Source organism: Neovison vison, chromosome 7, assembly GCF_020171115.1.
Source record: "Neovison vison isolate M4711 chromosome 7, ASM_NN_V1, whole genome shotgun sequence".
NCBI lineage: Eukaryota > Metazoa > Chordata > Mammalia > Carnivora > Mustelidae > Neogale > Neogale vison.
In genome coordinates this window covers 110,966,151-110,988,735 of record NC_058097.1, presented here as the reverse complement: position 1 = coordinate 110,988,735, position 22,585 = coordinate 110,966,151, and the positions used below count along the sequence as shown (strand labels likewise).

Here is a 22,585-nt window from a genome sequence, read left to right as displayed (position 1 = left end):
CCACTTACTAAACGTGTGATGTAGAAACGTGAACCTGACTTTCACGTCCTCACCTAAAAAGATGGAACTGTTTTCAGTACATGTGGGTTTGGGGAAGATGAATGGAGGTTATTTGAGCCCAGAAACCGCATCGGTGTGGGGCTACGACACAGTGATCCCTTAATAAGCGTAGGTTGTCATGTGTATTATTATCATACATGTGATTAATGGGCAGTCTTGTATGTGTTGAGCAGACAACACAAATAACATAGGGGCACCTGTGCAGCTCAGTCATTAAGCATCTGCCTTTCGCTCAGGTCATGATCCCAGGGTCCTGGGATTGAGCCCGCATCGGGCTCTCTGCTCGGAGGGAAGCCTGCTTCTCCCTCTCCCACTCCCCCTGCTTGTGTTCCCTCTCTCGCTGTGTCTCTCTCTGTCAAATAAATAAATCTTTTAAAAAAAATTAAAAATTAAAAGAACAACAGCAACAACAAACAGGCACCTCCTCCGAGAATAATTGTGACTCCTCGGTTTAGCGGCAGAACTGGAACAAAGGCCCTGCTCCTGAACTAGCGAGGGGCCTCTGAGAAAGCTTGTTGGCCTCTGAGATGCCGCTCCCTGATCTGTGAACCGTGGATGGTGACACCAGTCCCGCCCATACCACAGGTCCGGTGCAAAGACAGAACACTAAGGCAGACTTACATTTCGAACATTCTTCACCATTTCACAAGGGTGTTCTTAATGCTATCTTCACTGGTCCCCCCAAAATAACAATGCTATCTGCAACCCTATTCTCTCCCTTTGTCAATCTTCTCCTAGCAGAGCGCCGGCCAAAACCCACAAAACAACATCAACATTCTAGTGCCAAACAGGAAACCCAGCAGCTGGTCAGTCAGTAAAGGCGAATCAGCCGACCCCAGGATGCTATTTAATCCCACTGCGATAAACAGGGTGCCTCTTAAAGGGACTACTCTTCCCAGACCATCCTGCTCTCTGTCTTATAGAGCCAACGGTGCAGGGAGCACACGGAGGGAGAGGGCAGGAAGTGACGCAGGAGGCTTTCTGTGGCACAGTCTTGGTCTCCAGGACCAGCGAGCAGGTCACAAGGCTTGGAGAAGCTCTTGAAGCCTCACCCAGCAAGCTTTAAGATAGCTCCTGTCTGCACCCGCTGGCAACCGGTCCCTTTTCATGACCTCTTTCAACAAATGCTGAGCCCTACTCAGTGCTAGGCAGTGGCCAAACTGTTGAGAAGGGGGGGAAAAAAAAAGACCCATCTCCTTTGTGTGGTTTAAGAGAGTTTCAGGCGGGGACAGGTGCATCCATGCGTCCTATGACGACACCTCGTATTAGAAGGGAGGTAGGTGCTCAGTGAGCAACAGGCCATCGGGGCACGCAGAGGACATGACGGAACTCCCGTTGGGAGGCAGCAACTGGCATCAGACTCAGCACAGCACGGCTCCCTGTGCGGTTGCCAAATGGGGAGTGAGCGCATGCTGGGCCTCTCCAGCTGCAGAAGCTACGCCACCAATCAGTCAGGGGCCAAAGGCAGGAGGAGGGTGTAATTACCCACCAAGGATCACACTCTAGGCAGGCGAAAACATGCTGTCTTCCAGCTGTTTGTGTACCATTAGAAAAGAAATTAAGATGTCATTAGGCAGAAATTAAATAATGGGCATGTTGTCGTGACAAGAAAGACGCAGGCTGCCAGCTCCCGCCTGAGCGGAGATTGCCCACACCCAGCCCCTTCCCGGAGACCAGCACGCGAGGGAGATAGCGCTGGCAATGCGGCCTTACCAGTGGTCTTGCCCTTGTAGAAAATCTTCATGTCCATCAGCCCCGTGAGCTGACTCGCAAGAACCGCCATCTGGGAGCCGCTGTATTTGGAAGCTCGGAAGATGCTGAGCTGCGACCAGTCATCCCAGTAGATCTCATTCTAGAAAGAAAACCCTTGCTCATCAGTCCAGCTCCTGGGTCTCTGATCCTGGGCCCTCAGAACGAACAAGGGCTCCCCCCTATAGAGGACACCTAACACGCAGTGGTGAGTGATCAGCCCGGCGGAGATTTTCACCAAAATGCAAGACGGTGGATTATTCCAGACCTCACCCAAGAGCCACGATGAAGGAGCGGCCCGGACGGCCCGACAGAAACTATCTAAGCAGCATAGAGCTTGACCACAGCCCAACCCTTCAGTTCGAAATCTGCTTCCCAATGGCAGGAAAAACCAACCATTCTGTTCTCTAGAGTCAAAGCAGCAGTGGCAGGCCACACGAGCGGGACGGAGCCCATCGGAGCCCATCAGGACACGAGCTGAGCAAGAGATAAGGCCACTGAGCCCAAACTGCCAGCACTCAGGGGCAAATGGGGATTTTTCTATGAAACAACCTCAACTTTTAACCTTCTGAACCGGGAACAGTGAGTCGCCCGATGCCTGCCAACTCTGTCTGACATCCATCCAGATGAGCTAAAGGCAACAGCCTCAAAGGCAGAAGGGAGCTGATTTTCTAGAATCAGTCAGACTGCTAGAATCAAGCAGCTCTGCAAAAACCCACGGGCAGCTCTTCCCCCACTCTACCCGACTGCCCGGAGCTGGGAGCAAAGGAGGCCCCACCTTAAAGACAGCAATGGCGTAGGGGTGCGGGAGGTTGTCCAGGATGATGGAGCGCTGCTGGCCGTCAAAAGTGATCCGCTCGATGCAGTCCAGGTAGGCGTCTGTCCAGTAGACCCACTGGTCATCCACAGAGATGCCATTGGGCCACTTCACATCCTCTGACACAAGACGATGGACAGCCGAGCCATCCATGTTGCTCCGATAGATTCCCGGCTTCAGGTCTCCCCAGTCAGTCCAGAACATCACCCTGGTCAAAACAGGAGAAGAACACACATCACATCCGACCTAGGGAGTCAAATGCTACCCCAGGAGGTAAGAAGCCTCTAGAACCGTATAGCCAGTTAGGTCAGCAGTATGATTATTGCAAGCGGTAATTCTAATACTTAACACCACCAAACTTCTAGATCCAGAAATTCCTCTGCCGGAATTTATCCACAGATGTAATCAGGTTATGTCAAGACAACGTACCATGACATTCATCGAAGCACTGTTCACACCAGCAAAAAAATGACACTGGTGTTATGTGTCTTTAAAAACACACACACTTTAAGGCGGATATATGTGTATACACACCAACATGTTAATCTACAGAGAAAATGAAACACAATGGTACATACAAAAGAGTATTTTGATGCCTGAAAATCTCCATGTTTCCAGGTTTGCTCACACAAAAAGGTCATCTTCAACCCACGTTAAATGTTTTGAAAACAAGCAGAACAGTCCTTATTTACATTTCTATTTGATGCCTGAGTGTGTGTGTGTGTATATGTGTGTGTTCCTGTGTATTAAGGCTATGTGCTTGCACGTGGGTAAAAAAGAATTCTGAATGATACACAAGAAACTACTAACCAAGATTACCCCAAGGAAGTGTGAGGGAGAAGGATTCAGAGTAAAAAAGAAGGGAAAAAAGGTTTTTCATTTCATAAACTTCTGTTCTCTTGTAATTCTTAATGAAGCACATATATATTTTTTCTCTTTAAAAAAAGATCTAGGGGTGCCTGGGTGGCTCAGTGGGTTAATGCCTCTGCCCTCGCCTCAGGTCATGATCTCAGGGTCCTGGGAATGAGCCCCGAATCGGGTCTTCTGCTCGGCAGGGAGCCTGCTTCTCTCTCTCTCTGCCTGCTTGTGATCTCTGTCTGTCAAATAAATAAATAAATAATCTTTTGAAAAAAATAAAAAATAAATTTAAAAAATTTTAAAAAGATCTAATTCTCTATCATAAATACTAGAAGGATAGAAAGCCTAACTCTGAATTTCCTTTCAGCTATGTTTCCTTCGGTTAAGAACTTAATAAAGAGCACCTTTGCATTTCCCAGGTGCATATAAATCGCTAGTAAGAAAACCCACCCAAGGGGCGCCTGGGTGGCTCAGCGGGTTAAGCCACTGCCTTCGGCTCAGGTCATGATCTCAGGGTCCTGGGATCGAGCCCCACATCGGGCTCTCTGCTCTGCAGGGAGTCTGCTTTCTCCCTCTGCCTCTCTGCCTACTTGTGATCTCTGTCTGTCAAATAAATAAATAAAATCTTTAAAAAAAAAAAAAAGAAAGAAAACCCACCCAAGCTGGGGTGGGCAGGGGGTGGGGGGTGCAGGCAGGGAAGAGATGGAAGGGATCATATGTTTGCATCGTGTGCCAAACTCGAGATACAGAATCCTTACACTATCCAACCAGGCCCGACTACGCTACATCTGTGGAGAGACTTTCAATAACACCTTTCGTAGGAGAAACACCCCCTAGATGTGAGACGTGTACATGTGGAGACTCTGAGGCTTGCTACCAAAAAGGGAATGGAGTTAACCGACAACGTGACTGAGCTCTAGTTTCAAGACTTTGAACCAGACTATTTCAACTGCCATCATCAGAGAACAAGCCTGTGTCCGACAGTCTGCCTTCCCACGAGCATCTGTCTGTTGCGATATCGGCCACATGCTGATGTCCTCTGGGGTCACACTCACCCGTCTTGGGGCAGGAGGACAAGAGCCCTGGGCCGGTCGAGCACGGAGGCACTGATGATCGTGAGCCGGAAGTCACCGTCTGGATTGGCTACCTGACAAAAAAAAGGTGGGGGGAGGGGCCGGAGGGGAGCCCAGGATGGATCTGAGCTCCTTGAAAGCCCACCTCGCGGTTTCCTGCTGGGCTGCCACCTCCGGACACGCGCCTCTCCGGCTGCCAGATTCCCCTGCAGGCTCACCTGGGAAACCTGCCCTGACTTCCAGTCAGAATGAGCCGTTCCCTCCTGGGGCCCATGTGACAATTCTTACATGGTCCAACTGCATTGCTGCTGCCCGTGCCCCGGTTCTGGGGGCACGAGGACAGGTCTGCACAAAGTACTCAGTACGTATTCCTGACTGAACCGACCTATGTTGCTCCATGCTCCAAAGCCACCAAGGGCTCCACACTGTCCACAAAACAAACACTCAACGTCCCAGCCTTCCAATTAAGAATCTCCATGGACTTCTAAGTCTCTCTCCTCCATGCTTGGTCTCGTCCACGTCAGCCCCTACAACTTTGGGGAGGCTGGACTTCTCATGGCCCTCTAAGCCTGACATACCCCTCCTCGTCCCTCTGCTCATGCCATACCCACTCCCGGGCCTGTCCTTTGCTCTGTAATCAAATCGCATCTCTCTTTCCGAACCTCTCTCCTTCAGAAGGCCCCTCCAGGCCCGGCTCCTTGGCTAACTCTTCTGACAAGCCTTCCTCAACGAGCATCTACAGTTCTTGCCGGTGACTCGTCTTACCATTTCACACAAACGGTAGCTGTGCCGTATCCTGTGAGCGTGTGCACACGCATGCTCTCCGGCAACCCTCCAGCACCTCGCAAAGTGCTAACCACACACGGCTCGAGGAAGGAAGGAAGGAAACGAGAGTAACAAGACCACCAGCACTGCACTCGGTACGTGTCAGGCACCGGGGGTCTTTCACTCGCTTTCCTCAACCACACTGTGAGGGGGACACAGACTGTCCTCGGCTCGGATATCACATCCCGAAGGCCTTCCTGCCCACCTTGTATAACGCTGCCCCCCTCCACTGTCACACGGTCACACTGCCCGTGGGAGTCTCTCTAGGACTCATCGCTGACACAACCGACGGAGGTAGGTCTTCCTCGGTTTGCCTCCTCTGCTATCATCTCCTCTCTCTCTCCGAACGGGAACTTGAGTGTCTCACCTACGTCTGTATCCTCACAGCCTCGAACCACACCTGGCAGGCACCATGCAAGAAAGAGCCTCCGTCCAACCACGGTGTGGATCAATGAACTTATGCCTCACAGACGCAGAACTGAAGCTTCAGGGGATAAGAAACTTGGCCAAGACACTTAATTAAGCTACCGGAATGAAGACTGAACCCCGGTCTGGCTCCCGACTTTGGGGTTTGTCTTTGCGACTTCTCCCGACGGTGCCTCCCTGCCTCTACTGAGCTTCCCACGTGGAACCCGCACACTACGCCTCCCCCTAGTCAGTACAAAGAAGGATGGACACAATGTCCCAGGGGCTCAGCAGCGCCTTCCGGGAGGCAAGTCTGCCCATGACACCATGACTTTGGTGTTGGAGAGGCCCTGTCTTCCTGTCACGCTGCGTCGGGTCGCTAAGGGGCAGATAAGTCAAGTGAGAGAATCAGAGCACTGAATCCAGTAATTCAAGCCAAGGGCTTCCCACCGGGCTTGGCACAAAGTAAGTGCTCGTTGTCATCAATAATCATAATCATGATCATGATATCGTCTTAATTACTCTAATCAACTCCAATAATACTAGAGCACTGATAATACAGCACTACACTCGAGCTATGGTGTTATGTAATTACCGTCATTGTTACCAGCACGCGTCGCGGCTAGCCAAAACAGAACCGTTCGGGGCATCTTAATGAAATCTCTGCTTGATGGGTTCAGGCATCCTATTCTCATGCGGGACCCTCAGGACAACGAGCAAGAACTCTGAAACTATCCCCCTTTTCTTCCCTTGCTGGAGGCTCTGCTGGTCCAGCCTCTGGAATTCTCCAAGGACTTCCAGAGAAGTCGGACACACTGGCTCCGCCCCCTGTGCCTAACCTGGCTCAAAGGCCAGGTAACCCCGGAACCCCCGCTCGCTTCATTAAGGACAGCATGGGATATACCTACCTCGATCTTTTTAAAGCCAGAGTCCACCCAATAAAGTAACTGGCTAAGGGGTTCAAAAGCCAAGGCTTCTACGGTTTCCAGGCCAGAATTGATGATCACCTCTTGCCCTGTGCTCCCGTTCAAACAGAGGCGCTAAAGGGGGGAGAAAAGAAAGTGAGTGCTCGAATAACCTCGTGCCAGCTCAGTCCCGTGGACGGCAACCCGCTACTCCACTGACTGTGACTGACAAGGCATGAGATGCCTTCTGTCGGTCAACTTTCCACACGAGCAAAGCTGGTTTTTAATAAAAGCTTTTCCAAGATATATCATGGCTTCCTGTTTCAAGTAGAAGAGCTACCCAGAACTTCATCATTGGCTTTACTCTGCATTACTGTTATGAACGCTGGTTACTGAACGACGCTGTATCCCAATAACGAGGTTGCAGATTACTGAGAAGCCTGAGTCTGTCTGCTTTTGAAATAAAGGAAACCAGGCTCCTGTTATTTTTAAGTTCTTGCATCGGCTCCTCTAGACTGTCCTCCCTGGGGGGGCTCCTGGCCATCAGGTGCTGTCACCGGGACAAGCTATGCTCTACGGTTGCCTGCCCCCACCCAGGCCCAGCCCCTGAAAACCCAGGCACTGTGAAATGTCCGCTGGGTTGGAACTCCAGATAAAACCTGTTGAAATTGCTTCTCTAAAGAGGATTAAATAGGCAATGAATACAGATCAAACGGCTCCCCTTTAAAATGCATGGGCTTGAGTCTATGGCTATCTACCTGGCCTGTGTAGGGATCGTTATAGCTCACTTCCTGGTTCTTGGCTGTGTTTAGAACAGCTGAAGTGGGTCGTAACGGGAATCACCGATAGTCAAGGGTGCCTGTGTCACGGCTCAGGAAGGAGGACACCTCAGAGGCAGCTGGTGGGATTGTGACAAGTTATCCTGTACTGCTAGTCCTCAAATTTCCCCAGCAGGAAAAGGGAGGCCTTGCTTACAAGCAAGAGGACAGAGCTGGGGGTCCCTCAGTTCTTCCTACAACGACAGAGATAGGCCAAGAAAATACCGAAACACAAGAGGCGCCTGGGTGGCTCAGTCATTAAGCGTCTGCCTTCGGCTCAGGTCATGATCCCAGAGTCCTGGGATCGAGCCTCGCATCCGGCTCCCTGCCCAGCAGGAAGCCAGCTTCTCCCTCTCCCACTCCCCCTGCTTGTGTTCCCATCTCTTGCTGTCAAATAAATAAATGAAATCTTAAAAAAAAAAGAAGAAGAAAAAAGCAAAGTTTCATCCATTGGCCCTGAGAGGAGTTACGACTTAAAACTTCTAATATCCATTTCCTGAGGCCGTCCGGAAGGAAGCTTCCTAGGATTGGGTGGTCACAAGGCACCACCCCATGAGCAGACCGAGGGCTGACGCACCTGGATGGTGTCCAAGGCCAGGTCGGACCAGTATAAGCAGTTGCGCTCGTAGTCGAAGTCCAGGGCCACTGCGGCCCGCAGCCCGGTGAGAGGCAACTGCTCTGTGGCTCCCGAGGCCAGGTCATAGCGGTGGATGGACTTCCGCATGGCATACAGGATAAACTCGTTCTCCTCTGCACAGACACAGACAAACAAGAGAGAGGGTGGACAGAGCAGGTGCTGAGGACGTCCTAGCACGTCTGGCCTCTTTTCTGCTCACCCATACACTTCGGAGCCAAGGATACGCGGCACAGATCAAGCGGGAGAACACAGGACCCGAGATTAGAAGGTGTGAAAAATGGAATTCATTTCCACCTAGAGGGGCAAGTTACTTCGACTCCTGTAAATCTGTTTTCTCCTCTGCAAAATGTCTTACTTGTTTTATACACACACACACACACACACACACACATATAAATATATATAAATATATTTAATATTTAATATAAATAAAAAATATAAAAATACACACACACACACACACACATATATATATATATATATTTTTTTTTTTTTTTAAATTGAGAGGCCCCAGTTATGCTCCAACATCCACACTTCTGAGCTTGGCCCGGAGGTCTTTAGAGTTGCACATGACAAAATAATTACCCCACTCAGCTTGTTCTCCCTCGTCCCATGACGGTGTCCCATGGCACCATAATCATGTTGAGGAGAGACCCTTCATCGCAGAAGACTTGTCGCTAATCCGCCAGCTCACCCATCCAACATTATTCACAATGACACAGAGCAGTTACCGTAACCTATTCTAGTTTCGACACAGTAATAATACATTCATTCCTGAATACTTAACAAATTGCTTCCAATGGAATCGTCTCAAAGGTTCTGTTTCTTCCTAACAAACACTACACAATGTCCGTACTCCGCACCGAGCGTCGCTTCACCGATGACTGCGTCGTGGAAGGACCACAATGAACTCCAGTTGACAAATGAGAAAACAGAGAGGTGTCCGCACCCGAGGTCACACAACTGGTAAGCGGCAGGACCAAGGCTTGAGCCCAGGCAGTCTGGATCCAGAATCTGTGTTTCACTCCCTACACTAGGCTGCCTCTTGCGATGTAGAGACTAACGCTGATGCAGGAAATAGTGGCTCTGAGTGCTTAAGAAGGCTTACTTTTTCTTTATTTTAAAGATTTTATTTATTTCACAGAAGGAGACAGCAAGAGAGCAAGCACAAGCAGGGAGAGAGGGAGAGGGAAAAGGGGAAGCAGGCTTCCTGCTGAGCAAGGAGCCCGATGTGGAGCTCGATCCCAGGACCCCAGGATCACGACCTGAGCTGAAGGCAGACGCTCAACAACTGAGCCACCCAGGTGCCCCAGAAGAGTTACTTATATCAGACAAGTAACAGGAAGACATGGTGCTCCCTCTCTTCCACTTTAGGGAACAGCATGGAAAACATTCCCAGTCCTTACTCTGTCCCCACGGCAACGGAGAGGCGCGACACACCTGCATCCGTGTCTGTGTTAACCATGTGGACAGAGGGCTGCTTATGGGACCCGAAGCCCCCTGCTGCACGCCGGCCCGGTAGCCGTTTCTCTCTCACTCCTTCATTCCCTTCATTCAGGGGGTTCGCGCACGCTAGCTACCCACTTTACAAGGGCTCCCGCACAGATAATGCACCGCAATCATAAATGGACCTACAACTTTTAGTAAAGGTACTTCTTTCCCTTTGGTCTCACTGCACTTCGAAAGTGTCTAAGCCTCCCCCACGTGGTAACCGCTCCCTTCTGGTTTTTAAGAAGAGCTTCCCACCGTACTTCCCAGGGAAGGGGATCGTTAAGGTGAAACCTAACAGAAACCAAGGACTCTCGTCGAAGCTGCCACGGAGGGCCACGGAGGTTACCCTCACAGCTGCCAGCCTCCCATGCCTCTAACATCCACAAACCCCATTCTGTGGTTTCCGTTTCCCCCCCAACCAAGTGATGCCTTTACAGCAGAGCCTGGGTCCAGAAAGACCTGCCTTAGGATTAGATACAGAAGAACATGGACATGCACGTCTGTGTCCAAGACTCAACTGAGGAGAACAGAATTCTTGGCCAATCCCAGCCCTCCCTGAGAACCGCCTGGACATCTGTGTTATTATAGTCATCAAAAAGGAAGGATGACTTCATTTTTAAAAATCCTTCCAGAGGCCCCAACAACCTCCTCTTTGCAAAGAGGCTTTGGCTCCCATCAGCTCTAGGAAACCTTTTCCTTTTGCAGGATACCCTTGCTTTCTGTACCACTTTTTTTTTTTTTTTTTAAACATTTAGGACGTGGCCTTACATGGCAAATGTGATTCTTCTACTTTGTTCCCTGCTCTATTTTTCTCCTCTCAGAAAAGAAAATAGCTCTCCTACCAGGTGAGATGGCTTTAAACAAACTGTTTTGCCCCTCACTGAATTATCTCCAGAAATGTTTATCACAAAAGCCTGTACTCCAGCCCTTACGAGCAACCCCTCAGACCCTGCTCACCCCAAGCCCTCGTCAGTAACAGCCCTCATGAGGAGCGTAGTCGAGTATTATCCGCTCATCTGCGGGAATCTGCTGAAACCGTGCTTTTTTGAAGTCTCCACAGTGAGGGATGTTAATTACTCTGTTAATGACGGAAGATTAAATTAAAGGGCTAATGAGCTTAGCATGAAAAACGCTGGGGCACGCTGGCAAGCGAACAAGGGGGGCGTGCTGCCCCGCCGGCAGAGGACCACGTGCTTCTCGCCACCCGGCGGGCGCCGGCGGCTCTTCCATCAGACGCCACGGCTGCAAGCGTGCGCCGACCATCCACCTTCACCGAGACGTCAGAGCAGGAGGAAGGGTTCCCAGGGAATAACGAGGTTCTGCACGAGTAAGTACTCGAAACAGAGCCAGAAAGGAAAGACGCTAAGAGATGAACTGTTTGCGAGGGTATCACGCTTTCGAGACTAGACCGCAGATCCTCCCCACGCACCACCTGTGCTGCCCCCGCTCGCTCAACTCAAGAGCGTGTCTGGACCACACTCTCCCTTTACAGCAGGTGCACTCACTCCAAAGAAGTGTTTCCTAATGATTTGCATAATGATTCCCTGACGGGATGGGAATGACACTCCCTGGCGACTCGGGCGATATCCGAGGAAGAGCACGAGGCTGGAGAGTCTGAATCTGAGCTCTGCCACTTACCAGGTGTGTGACCTTCGACAGGGGCATTGACCCTCTCCTCTGAACATGCTTCTTTATTTTTTTATTTTTTTAATGGAGCTTAGGACAGGATCTGCTCCACGAGATAGTGAGAAGGATTAAAATGACAACACATGGAAAAAGCACATTAAGATGTGTGAAATTCCATTCGAGTATTCATTGTACTTATTACTATAAAAATTAAGACAGGCCACTTAGCTACGTCCCCCAGAAGCCACAAGGCTCTTTATGTTCAGCGCTGACACACAGATCGAGGTAAATCACCAAAGCACCTCCCTCCCGCCCATGCCTCGAATACGAGAGGCGAAGAATAAACACTTTTCAAGGAACAAAAGGGGCTTCCCTCAAAAAATACTTTCCATTCCTACAAAAGCATAAGGCTCTAAATAAATTTGGTTTCAATACCATGGGGGAAGGGGGAGCCCTGCGATGCTTGTAATTTCCAGTCTTTCCCGCACTAAGTTAGAAGAGCCAAGAGGCTAGACCTGGGTCGGACTGTGACGACGCTATAGTGAGAATCTCAAGAACTCAAAGGTGAGAAGCCACCTCTTACCTGCCAAGGGACACGGGACCAGTTCTCCTTCCAGTCTTGTTTCAACGTCTCCTCCACTACAAGTGTCCCCAGAAATCTTCCGATAGCTGTCACCCCCCCACCCCAAGAGCAAGAGGTCAGACACAACCAGGAATAGTCACTGAGTCGCCATAATTGGAAATCTATTTCCTATCCATGGACAATATTCATTTCCCCATAGGACAAGATGACGTGTAATCATTCTGCATTGGTCCTGCTTCGAGTTACACTGGGCAGCCCACACAGTTGGGAAGCTGTCCTGGGCAAGAGTGTACATCTCTCTCTCCAACAAACTCCCATGAAGACACATCCTTGATGAAGTTCGTAACTTAACACACAGCTAAAGCTGCAGAGAAGTCCACAGATTTACATTTTGCTCACTGAAGGTACAAGAGTTTGTAAACATCTTAATTCCAAATATTGCCCAAGCACCCTGAGACCTGCAAGCTTGGAATCTAAGCACTTGGGAGTAGGAAAGGAACCCAGTGGCCCTCTCTGCTCTCAAACCCAGTGCAGACCCCTTGGTCCCTGGCCACGGCGACTGTTGTGAGACATACCCTCTTGTTCTCCTGTAAGTAGAGCCCACAGGACAAGGCACGGGAGGAGAGTAGGACTTCCCAGAAAACTCTGGATCCGGAACACACACCTCTAAGGACAAATCTTCACTCATCTTGAAGCCGAAGTCACTAAAAAAGCAATTGGGGCTCGTTACGGCCATTGGTTTACATACTTGGGGCATGTCAGTACCAACTCTTATGACTTCTCCCATAGCACCCCCAACTTTAATGTCAGTTACTTAATGTGTCCCTTTAAAGAACACTCACCTTTTTACATTAACACATTTTCAAAAGAAACTTTATATCTGAACCATGATTGGAAAACCACAATCATTCGCCAAAAATAAGACAAAAACAATAAAAATCATTATTACCAAAAAACAAAATAATATTAAATTTTTTAGCTGGATCCAATTCCCTACCCAAAGACTCTAGGTCTGCCCGGTCCTTCTTAAGAGAAATTAGGAAAACGGGGGCGCCTGGGTGGCCGGTGGGTTAAGCCTCTGCCTTCGGCTCAGGTCATAATCCCAGGGTCCTGGGATCGAGCCCCCGTATCGGACTCCCTGCTCAGGGGGAGCCTGCTTCTCCTTCTCCCTCTCCCTGCTTATGCTCTCTCACTCTCTCTGTCAAATAAATTAATAAAATATTTTTTAAAATTAAAAAAGAAATGTAGGGATTAGGAAATGAGGGCCCCTGGGTTGTGTAGCCAGTTAGGCATCTGACTTTTGGTTTTGGTTCAGGTCATGATCTCAGGGTCCTGGGATAGAGCCGCGTATCAGGCTCCCTGCTCAGCACAGAGTCTGCTGGAGACTCTCTCCCTCTCCCTCTCTTTCTGCCCTTCCTACTCATGCTCACTGTCTCTAAAATAAATAAAACCTTAAAAAAGAGGGATTAGAAAATCTTAAAAAGTTACTAGCACCCATGATCCTTTCTCCTTGATGTGAGTCGGAGAATTAAAAAGGAAATTTAAAAGAATAATCCTTTTTTAAATTAAAAGATTCAACATTATTTAAGACCATGCCCATGTACTACCTAAAATCACTCTGTATCCCTGCACTTCAGGACACAGTGCTCTGGTCCATGAGAACTTTCACAATTTGGGGGTCACATATCTCTGCCAAAACACCCATCAGGCAGACGAGATATAGTCCCAGCTCTGCCCTTCACTGCACGACTTCTCTGGGCTGCATCCAACAATCCCAAGATGAAGCAACTGCCCTAGCTAATTCCCAAAGCCCTGCCCAAAACTTCGATTCTAATTCAGAGGGATTTTCCACATTGATGTTCTCTATTCAAAAGGCTTCATTTATTCTGTTCAGTCCAACGAACACCTTCTCCATGAAAGACCAACAGGTACAAGGCTAAATGGTTGTTTATTGTGTCATAATCCACATTTAGCAATTTTTAGGAATTTTTCAGAAGGGAGAGTTTTATTACTGTAGGCAATAATTGGGTAATTTTTACCGAATGGCTGCTTAAAATCTTTTTGGGGGCCAGCTGGAGCTTTAGCTAATTACTTATTTGCCTCCAACGCCAAAGCACCCGTTCTCAGGAAGGTTTCCTCATTCTGTAGGTCATGACCTAACAGGCTGTGAATAGACACTCACTGGAGGGTCAAGGGCGGCTTCTGAAAGAGACTCCCTCTGAAATCAGGGAACATATGGGCCAGGAGCTGGGCTTCCCAGAGAGGCCAGAAAGGACCGTCAGTAGCAACCAGACTTTCCAATGCAGCTGTCCCTCAGGAGCTGAACACACAGAGACTAGAAGCTCCCTCATTCTCATCCCCCCCACCCACTTCCGCTGTTGACCTTCAGACCATCTCCTTCCTCACTGCCACAGTCCAAGGTCACCAAACATTTCTAAGAGCCACACCGTCCAGCCAGCTTCTTTCTAGCAACTGCACAAACACAGGCCTCAGTTCATCACCCTCGCCATCTCATTGGGCCTAAAGCCCAACTCTGTGAGGGGCAAGGGCAGCTGGTTTTCCTGGTCTAGAAGACCAGGCACCTAGTGGGTTTCCGTGAGGTTGCTGGGGCGAGCCTGCAGGCCAGTGGGAGCCAGGCTGGTTTACCAGGAAGGCACACCAGCCTCTGGTTTTGGTTTGTTGATGTTTTGGTAGAAGAGGGGCCAATTTCAGAGAAAAACCACAGTAGTGGTCATTAAGAAAAAACCCAAAGAGTTGTTAGATTTTCTCGCATGTTTTTTTACTTCATTTTGTTTTGAAGTAGTTAATGGGGTACGAGAGGGAAGGCAGAGAACGCACTGTGATTTCTTCCATCAAGGGCCTCAGCAGTCAGGGGGCATCGGCCCGCAAAAGCGCTCTGATTAGAATTACAATTTGAAAGTATCAAAGGGAGAGCGGAAGGCAGCACAGGGCAAGAAGGCCACTCGACTGACACCTCTGGGGACATCAAACAGCTCCGTGGTTTTGCAGTGGAAGGGTCTATGCTTTAATTTTGGAACCACAGAGCTTCCAAAGGCAATGCATATCTTGTAGCATCTAAAACCCCGCTGTTCAAAGGATGGGTTTACAGACAAGCAGCATCAGGATCAGCCGGAGCCTGGCAGAGCTACAGACCCCCAGTACGAGAGACTCAGAGCTGGCATTTTCAGGAGAGCCCAGGTGTTGCACACGCACACTCAGGTTTCAGAGGCACTGGTCTAGGGCAGGAGCTGGCAAACCCGGCTGGCTGTTCTCGCAAAGAAAGCTTTATGGGGCCATAGCCATGGCCCCATTCACCACCTCTGGCTGGTTCCGTGCTACCACAAGCAGTCTCACAGCGATCATAGGGCCTCCAAAGCCAAGGCCCTGGTCCAAGCTCTGGACCAGAACATACTCAGAGGCTTCTGGCTTTCCCCAAGATAAGGGTGGCTTTCCCAAAGCAAACCAGTTTTCTTGTGCCTTGGCAACTACTGAGAAATGAGTCCCGTGCTTAGGTTAGCTGATACCCAGGCTCTACCAAGGGCCCTGCCTCGCCTGGGGTGATCGCATGCGGATTAGAGACTCAAAGTCCTGCCTCAGGGCTCCGAGACCCTACATGCTTTCGGGCTAGAATTGCCTTGTAAAGCTAAGCTCTGTTCTGATCACCGACTCTCCTCAAAAGCCTTCAAAGACCCCTGCCTGCTTACAGAATAAGGCGGGTACCCTTTCCGTCTCCACGCTTCCGGATCCGCCTCAGCTCCACTCCCTGACCTCACTTTGTACCTCCAAGGCATCCGAGCCAAACGGCCAATGACTTCCCCACCTCCACCCCTCCCCACGGCTGCCGCATCTCAGACTGCCCCTGTCCACAGATCCAGGTGCTTCCTTAAGGCCCACCTCAAACAGTGCTGCACCCCCCCGCCGCCGCCCAAACCTCCCAATTTGCCTGCAACACATCAGTCTCCTCCTTCCTGCCGATGACCACAATAAAAACACCCATTCCTCCTCCAAGGCGCCGACAGCTTTCGCCCTCTGGCCATGTTATTTGTGCACCTGCAGCTTCTTCTGCTTTCTCCTTTCTCAACCGTGCTTGGGTACCCTGCTTCAGGACGGAGGGATATACAAATACGTATGTTCTGACATCCCCTCGCTTCTGCAGAATAGGGCCTCTGAGGAAAAGGAGTGATCTACAGTGGAATTTTGCAGAATAGGGCCCCTAAGGAAAAGGAGTGATCTACAGTGGAATGTTGAAGCTGCCCTCCTAGGAATACATCCTAGGGTGATCTCTTCCCAAATCAGCTACCACAGTTTCCCCAGGGGTGACCCCTCTCCCTCATTTCGTAGCTGTAAGAACGAAATGGAATAAACTAGGCAGAAAGTGCCTAGCACATTAAAAAAAAAAAATGCTTCATAAATGCTGATTTCCTATGATCTGCCTTCTTTTGCTCAGGGGAAGGGACCGCCTAGCCTGGCGGACCACACTGCTGGCTGAGGAAGTCACAACCCAAGCCCGGGGCAGCAAAGAAGAACCAACCATTCATAGTCCTCCCGCGTGCAAGAGCAGTTGGATATGACCACGGGCCGGTCGAAGTCTTCTCCGTGAAAGCACGTGGCGTGGGGAGTTCTCCGCTTGAAAACGGTCTTGTGTCCTAGCAAACACTCGTTGCCCCGCTCATCCGATGGCGACCAGAGCTTGTAGTCGTTCTCTGTGCAGGGAACCCCTGGGGAAAAGGAGACGCAGCAGGAAGCCTTTGAGGGAGACCTACGCGCTCGGGCTTTCCCGTTCTCCCCAGCCCCCTGGCCGCGAGACCCCACATCCAGTGCATCCCACTGCTCAGCAGGCCCACGGGCCTCTGGCGCCATCCCAGGCCTCGAATCGGCTTGCTCTGAGGCCGGGAGGCACCCACGCCAATGGACACGGTGCCTCCTGAAACACAGATGCTCTTCTGAGAAAGCTAGGAAGAAGCAAGCCCCAGTCTGGCACCATCTAAACTTCTGAAATATTTTAGCAGATTCTGCAGTTGCCTCCAGAAGTATGTATCGGGAGGCCTGTCCCCCAGGGAGTTAGGGTCAGGCTGGGTCCTGGAGAGACAGATGGTGTCCTTCGGGAGTATGGTTCCCCGCCCAGCTCTGGAGGGATTGGGGGGCGGGGGGCAGGGTGGGCACGCCTGGAAGCAATGACCTGAGAGAGCAAAAGACAATTTGCTGTCACTATTTGGAAGGTACAGAGTCTTCATGGAAGGAGGCTGAGAAATGGTGAAACAGCCTGGATGACCCCTCAGCCTACCCGCGTTCACTTGGAATTTAGGTAGAGTGGTTCCCACGGGAATTCCAAAGTATGCCTATGTCTACAGTGGTACTCCCTGTCTTCTTTACAGGCGTGTCTTCCCACGGATGACAGGCTGCCTGAACCGGTGCAAAGCTGTCAGCTCGTCACGGTTCCCATCAGCGAGGACTTTCTAAACCCCGACTGTAAGGCTCCCCGGCTGTTCAGCGGGTGGAAAACACACACGCGGGACAGGTTCCTATTTCCGAGGACCTTATCATCTAGTTGACGGGGGATGATGCAAACAGGGCGACACACACAAGTGCAGAATTCAGGGCGTGTGGTGTAGGCTTATGCTCTGGACCCAGAGACGAGGGGAAAGGTCCCCTGGCGGGACTATTAGCAGGAGGTGCACTGGATCCTGAAACAGGGAAAGGATTTCAGCCAGCGGAAACTGAACGGGGAGCAAGGGGGCCACTTTGGTCAGTTGGAAGGATGAGCACCCAGGCGGGAGGAGGATGGAAGAGCAGGGCTGCAGGGAGGACGGGGGAGGAAGGACGATGCGGAGTCGCACCTCTGCTCCGTCCTCCCAAGAATGGCCCGAGTCGCTGTCTTCACACATCCCCGTCACTCGGCGTACACGTGTGCTCCTCCTTGCACAGCTACAAACTCCGCGCGGCACGGAGGGCCTACGCGGATGCTCGGGTCAGCGAATGTTTCCACGAAAAGGCCAAGGAGGCAGTGGCTTACCCAAGGCATCCGTGGCGTTGACCTGGAGGATCAGCCAGCTGTGGACGTTCTCCTTGTTGGAGCCGAAGATGGTGAAGACTGTGCTCTTCTCGCCGGGTTCCGTGAGGAGCCCGTACACGAACACCGGCCTCTCGGAGAAGATGAACGTTTTCCAGGTCTCCCCTTCGTTGGTGCTGTATCTGTCCACAGATGAGGAAGAGGATCCTTGCAATTAGTCTCTAGGGCAAGGGCTTGGTTCCCAGGTAAGATTCACTGGGGAGGGTGGGGTGGGGCGTTGGTGGGGCTCCCTGGAGAAAGGGCTGAAGCAGGGAACGTTCAGCGCTGAGGCAGAAAGCAAGGAAGTGCTCGGGGACTAATGGGGTCAGTGCACAAGGACAGAGCAGCCAGCTCGATGGGTTCTCCAGCCGGTCAGTTTGGGACAATTTGAACATAGAAAGAAAAATGATGGGAACAGATTTTGAGCTAAGTAAAAATAGGGTACGGGTCTCTGAATGATCCTAAAAGGGACAGAGAAGGGAAGGAGGGAAATGTTTTCCTTACATTACAACACAATGCCCAATCTACGCTGGAAACAATGACAGCATGAGAAAAACGACCATCCCATCCCCCACGCTCTCATAACCGAGCCAGGCCACACGACCACTGGACGCTAAGGCCACGGTGGGGAAAGAGGGCTGGGGACCAGGGTGCTCACATGGTCTAAAGCTACCGACCCCCAGAGGAATCACTCACTACCAGTGGGGAAATGCAATTCCACAGCAGACCAGAGCCAGAGCCTTCACCAGACGCAGCACCACAGACCATGGGACAACCTGACATTACAGGCCTCCTGGATAAAACACTGCGAATACCACATCAGCTACCTGCTAGCCTGTACCACCGGACACGTCCAGCATGGCAACATGCTACGTGGTGACTGGTCTGGATTCTTCCAAAGCCAAAGTGAGGCCATGAAAAAGTTTAACAAACCAACAAAAGAAGGCAGGAGTCTTGTTACAGAGACTGAAGAGGTGTTAATGGCCACAGGCAGTGTGTCAGCCTTGACTGAACCCTGGACTGGGCACGGCGTGGTGGGGGGGAGGGCCGCGGTCAGTACATACACATAAATATAGTGGATAAGGGAGACTGAGCTCCCATTATTAGGTGTGATCACGGCATTCAGATTGCAGAGGAAAATGCCCTTATTTATTGGAGATACATGCTTTCAGTATTTATCTGTGAAGGGGCGTGACGGCTCCAACTTGCTTTCCTGTGACACAGCGAAGAAGGACAGGCAGATGGAAAGACAGGCAGACAGGACGAACACGTAACTGACAGAAGGAAAGCAGGCTGGCAGAATGTTAACCGTTGATTCTGAGCGAACGTATGCTGAGTGTTCTTTACACAATTCTTCCACCTTTCCCTACGGCCTGACAGATTTTTAAGTTGGAGGGAAAAATATGTGCAGAGAAAAGTCTCCAAGGAAGACTACCTCGGAACGAGAAAGCAAGCTCTTGAAAAAAAAAACCAGCACTGAAAAACTGTGCTGATTTTATATTATCTTTTGTATTGAAGGGGAGGAGGAGGAGGAGGAGGAGGAGGCGGGGGAAACCTGCCTAACACTTGCTTCATCACCCAGAACCCTGGCGACATGCTCAGCCTGAGAAAGCACTCAGGGAGCGCTTCCTTTAGGACCTAGCGTTCTAGCTCTAATGACACGTGAAACTTCTTTCCTTCACCTTTCCCATGTATTTGAGATTTTAGGTCGACCCCTCATCCTTGACATAAATAGTTAGTTCCAGCTGTAATTATTACAGCAAGTGATCTGTGGGAACAGTGGCCAAACAAATTCAAAGTGAGTCAAATTATAAAAATAAGTGGTAGATTAGTGGGTCAGCAGGATGGTGCGTTGGTTGTCTGGTAAATTCTACAAAGAATTAGCAAAAAATTCTATAAAGAACAAGAAAGAATCATCCTTCTGATGCTCAATGGTATAAATAGTAATAACAGGGGGAAAAAAGGCAGAACCACTCAATTTCTATTTTGGGTGTGTCTTTATCAAGAAGAATGATCTTCAAACTGGACAACATAGGGGAAAAATTAAGAAAAAACTAGGGACAATTAAAAGAAAATAAGCACAAAAGAGAGCACGTTCTAGGGAATGGAAAGACTTAAAAATATGACTGTGGAGTTTCTTCTAAGAATCTCTGACAGAATCATGGAGGACAGACAGAAATCTCTCAAAGCCCAGAGGAGGAAGAGTAGCTTTACTCCCGTAAAGAAGAAAAAGTGTTTTCAGCTCGGGCGCCGGGGTGGCCCAGTCATTAAGCATCTGCCTTCGAATCAGGTCATGATCCCAGGGTCCCGTGATCGAGCCCCACAACGGGCTCTCTGCTTGGCAGGAAGCCCGCTTCTCCATCTCCCACTCCCCCTGCTTGTGTTCTGCTCTCGCTATCTCTCTGTCAAATAGATAAATAAATAAAATCTTTAAAAAACAAACAAACAAAAAGGATGGCTGATCTGATGGATCTTAGAACAGAAGGCAGTCCGCCAGGGTTGGGACTCCCAAGGTTTCACACAAGAGTCACAACAAACAAATCCCATTTTTCATTTTTCATGGTGATCCTCGATTGGAAGAAGAGGGCAATAATACAAAATATTCTTTTTTCATAAGGATCTCTGCGGGCCACACAGCTAGATAAAATTCACTGCTGGTGAAACAAACCCCAAGCGTGCTGATTGTTAACAGATAGCGTGACTTCAACCCAAAAGATGACCTCCTTCCCACACAGCTCAATGCCTTAGTCGAAGACATGAGTAACACCGTGGACAGTCAAGCTATCAGATTCGCAAAGCAGACAAGGCTAAAGGCACCAATGATGTAGTTGGCCCAAACAGGGTTCAAAACACTTTCATTACATTGAAAGGAGAAGTGTAAATGAGAATAAAGTTCCACATGTTGTTTCAAACACCTGACCTGCTCCGATACAGGATGGAGAACATGTGGTCTTTCATGACTCTCGTAAGGAAAAAGGGATCTCCATGTTTTGTGGTTAAACCGAACTTGAGCTACTGGTACAAGTCACAGCGGAGATAGAATCTCAAAAACACACTAAGCAAAGGAAGCCAAATGCAAACACAGGAAATTCTGGAAAAGGCAGAACCAACGTACGCGGTAAAAATATAATCACACCATCAGTTGCTTCTAACTGGGGTGGGGCAGGGGCAGTGGTGTTGGCTGAGAAGGGGCACGTAGGTCTTTTCTGGGGTGACAAATTCTCTGCATCTTGACAAGTGCCCTCCAGAACAGATTAACAGGTGTCTTTACAATCCAAGCATCTCATGGTGTGTAAATGGAAACCTCAATTTTTTAAAAAAGTAATTCAGTAGAAGCTAAAATGCTGGGGAGGCTGTCAGAAGTAACATCAGTCTTGGGGGTTCACGGGCAGGAACTGAGCATTCCGAGCCCCATCAGTGTGAATCCCTGTACGCTGCTGGGGTCAGCTGCTGGGATCAGACCCGGGCCCCACACATGAAGGCGCTGATATGGATACCCAGATGGTGGAAAGTCACAGCATCAGAGGAAAGGAAGCGGAGCTGTCTGCCATGGAATGGGAGACACACAAGAGGGATGAGGAGGGATGAATTCCTTTTATTCATGAAGGACTAGATGGATAAACAAGTGGCAGAAAGAAGAAACAACCAACAAGCTGTCCCAAAGTGAAACGAAATCCCCTCTGGTCTGGCCACTCCCCACCACGGCAAGCATCCAAGCAAAACAGGAGGATCTTCCAACGCAGACGTCAAGGGAAGACCCACGCTGGGCCTGGGAGGCCAGAGCGGATGACGGGGCGTGTGTGGATTCCCGCTGGACCCCTCCTCATGCACAGCCCAGGGCAGTCCGGTCCGACCCGTCCAAATCCACATGCCTCCGCTGGCCCTTCAGGGCCTGCTCCTTTCCCCCGCTCCTCCAGGAGGGGTCTGCCCGGCTACAGCAGATCAGTCCTGCAGACTATGCCCCCAAAATGCTTAGTCCCCCCCACCAGCTTCCGTTCTCACCTCTAGTCTTGCTTCTTTTAAATGTATCCACCTCGGCTTGCCAGGGCCCAAGCTCTGTAACGCAGCTCTAGCTATGTCATTCCCCTACTGAAAATCCTAAAGGGACACGATCACTTCAACAGCCAAGTCTGATCTCTCCAGTGCAGTACACACAGGCCTCGAGCTCCCCGCCCTTACCTACAGCTCCAGACCCCTACCTACACCTCCCTCACTCCCCGCCTCTCACAGCCCCCTCCCTGCAATCTGCATTCCATCTTACTAAAGCCTTACACCTTCCATGCTGATGCTTTGCCCAAGGTCTTTCTAACTCTGAAATGGCACTCCAACCTTGCTCAAGCTTCCTCTTCCCCCTCCCTCCTCCTCCTGGCCCCCATTCTGTGCTCGCACAGCCCCCTATGCTCCTTCCACCTTATATTCTACTCCGTTTTCATGGCCTGATTTTACAAGCATATCCTCCTAGGCTGCCATGTGCCAGCAACAAACCCCCTTACTCACTTTTCTGCCCCTGGAACCTGGCACCTTTCCTGGCACACAGAAGGGTAAGTGTTAATTAACATTTGCTAAAGGAGATGAAATGAACGGCACTTTATTTTTCCAACCCCTTCATTGAGTCTCACTTTAAAAGGTGGTAACACCGGCTCCACTGTAACCCAAAGGCCAGAGAAACCAAGTGAGGGTGGAACTGTC

General features: G+C 50.1%; 1 protein-coding gene across 5 annotated transcripts in view; it reads right to left on the bottom strand.

Moving 5' to 3' along the window:
* Positions 1 to 22,585, bottom strand: part of SORL1 (sortilin related receptor 1) — a 147,212-nt gene that overhangs the window by 55,995 nt on the left and 68,632 nt on the right. For all 5 annotated transcript variants that reach the window (XM_044258068.1, XM_044258067.1, XM_044258071.1 and 2 more), the window contains exons 13-21: positions 17,861 to 18,039; positions 16,379 to 16,565; positions 12,423 to 12,551; positions 11,848 to 11,933; positions 8,088 to 8,260; positions 6,696 to 6,827; positions 4,540 to 4,631; positions 2,588 to 2,834; positions 1,774 to 1,912 (exon numbers count right to left, since the gene is read on the bottom strand). In XM_044258068.1, the coding sequence (XP_044114003.1) occupies positions 1,774 to 1,912; positions 2,588 to 2,834; positions 4,540 to 4,631; positions 6,696 to 6,827; positions 8,088 to 8,260; positions 11,848 to 11,933; positions 12,423 to 12,551; positions 16,379 to 16,565; positions 17,861 to 18,039 (1,364 nt within the window). The remainder of the gene's footprint in view (positions 1 to 1,773; positions 1,913 to 2,587; positions 2,835 to 4,539; positions 4,632 to 6,695; positions 6,828 to 8,087; positions 8,261 to 11,847; positions 11,934 to 12,422; positions 12,552 to 16,378; positions 16,566 to 17,860; positions 18,040 to 22,585) is intronic.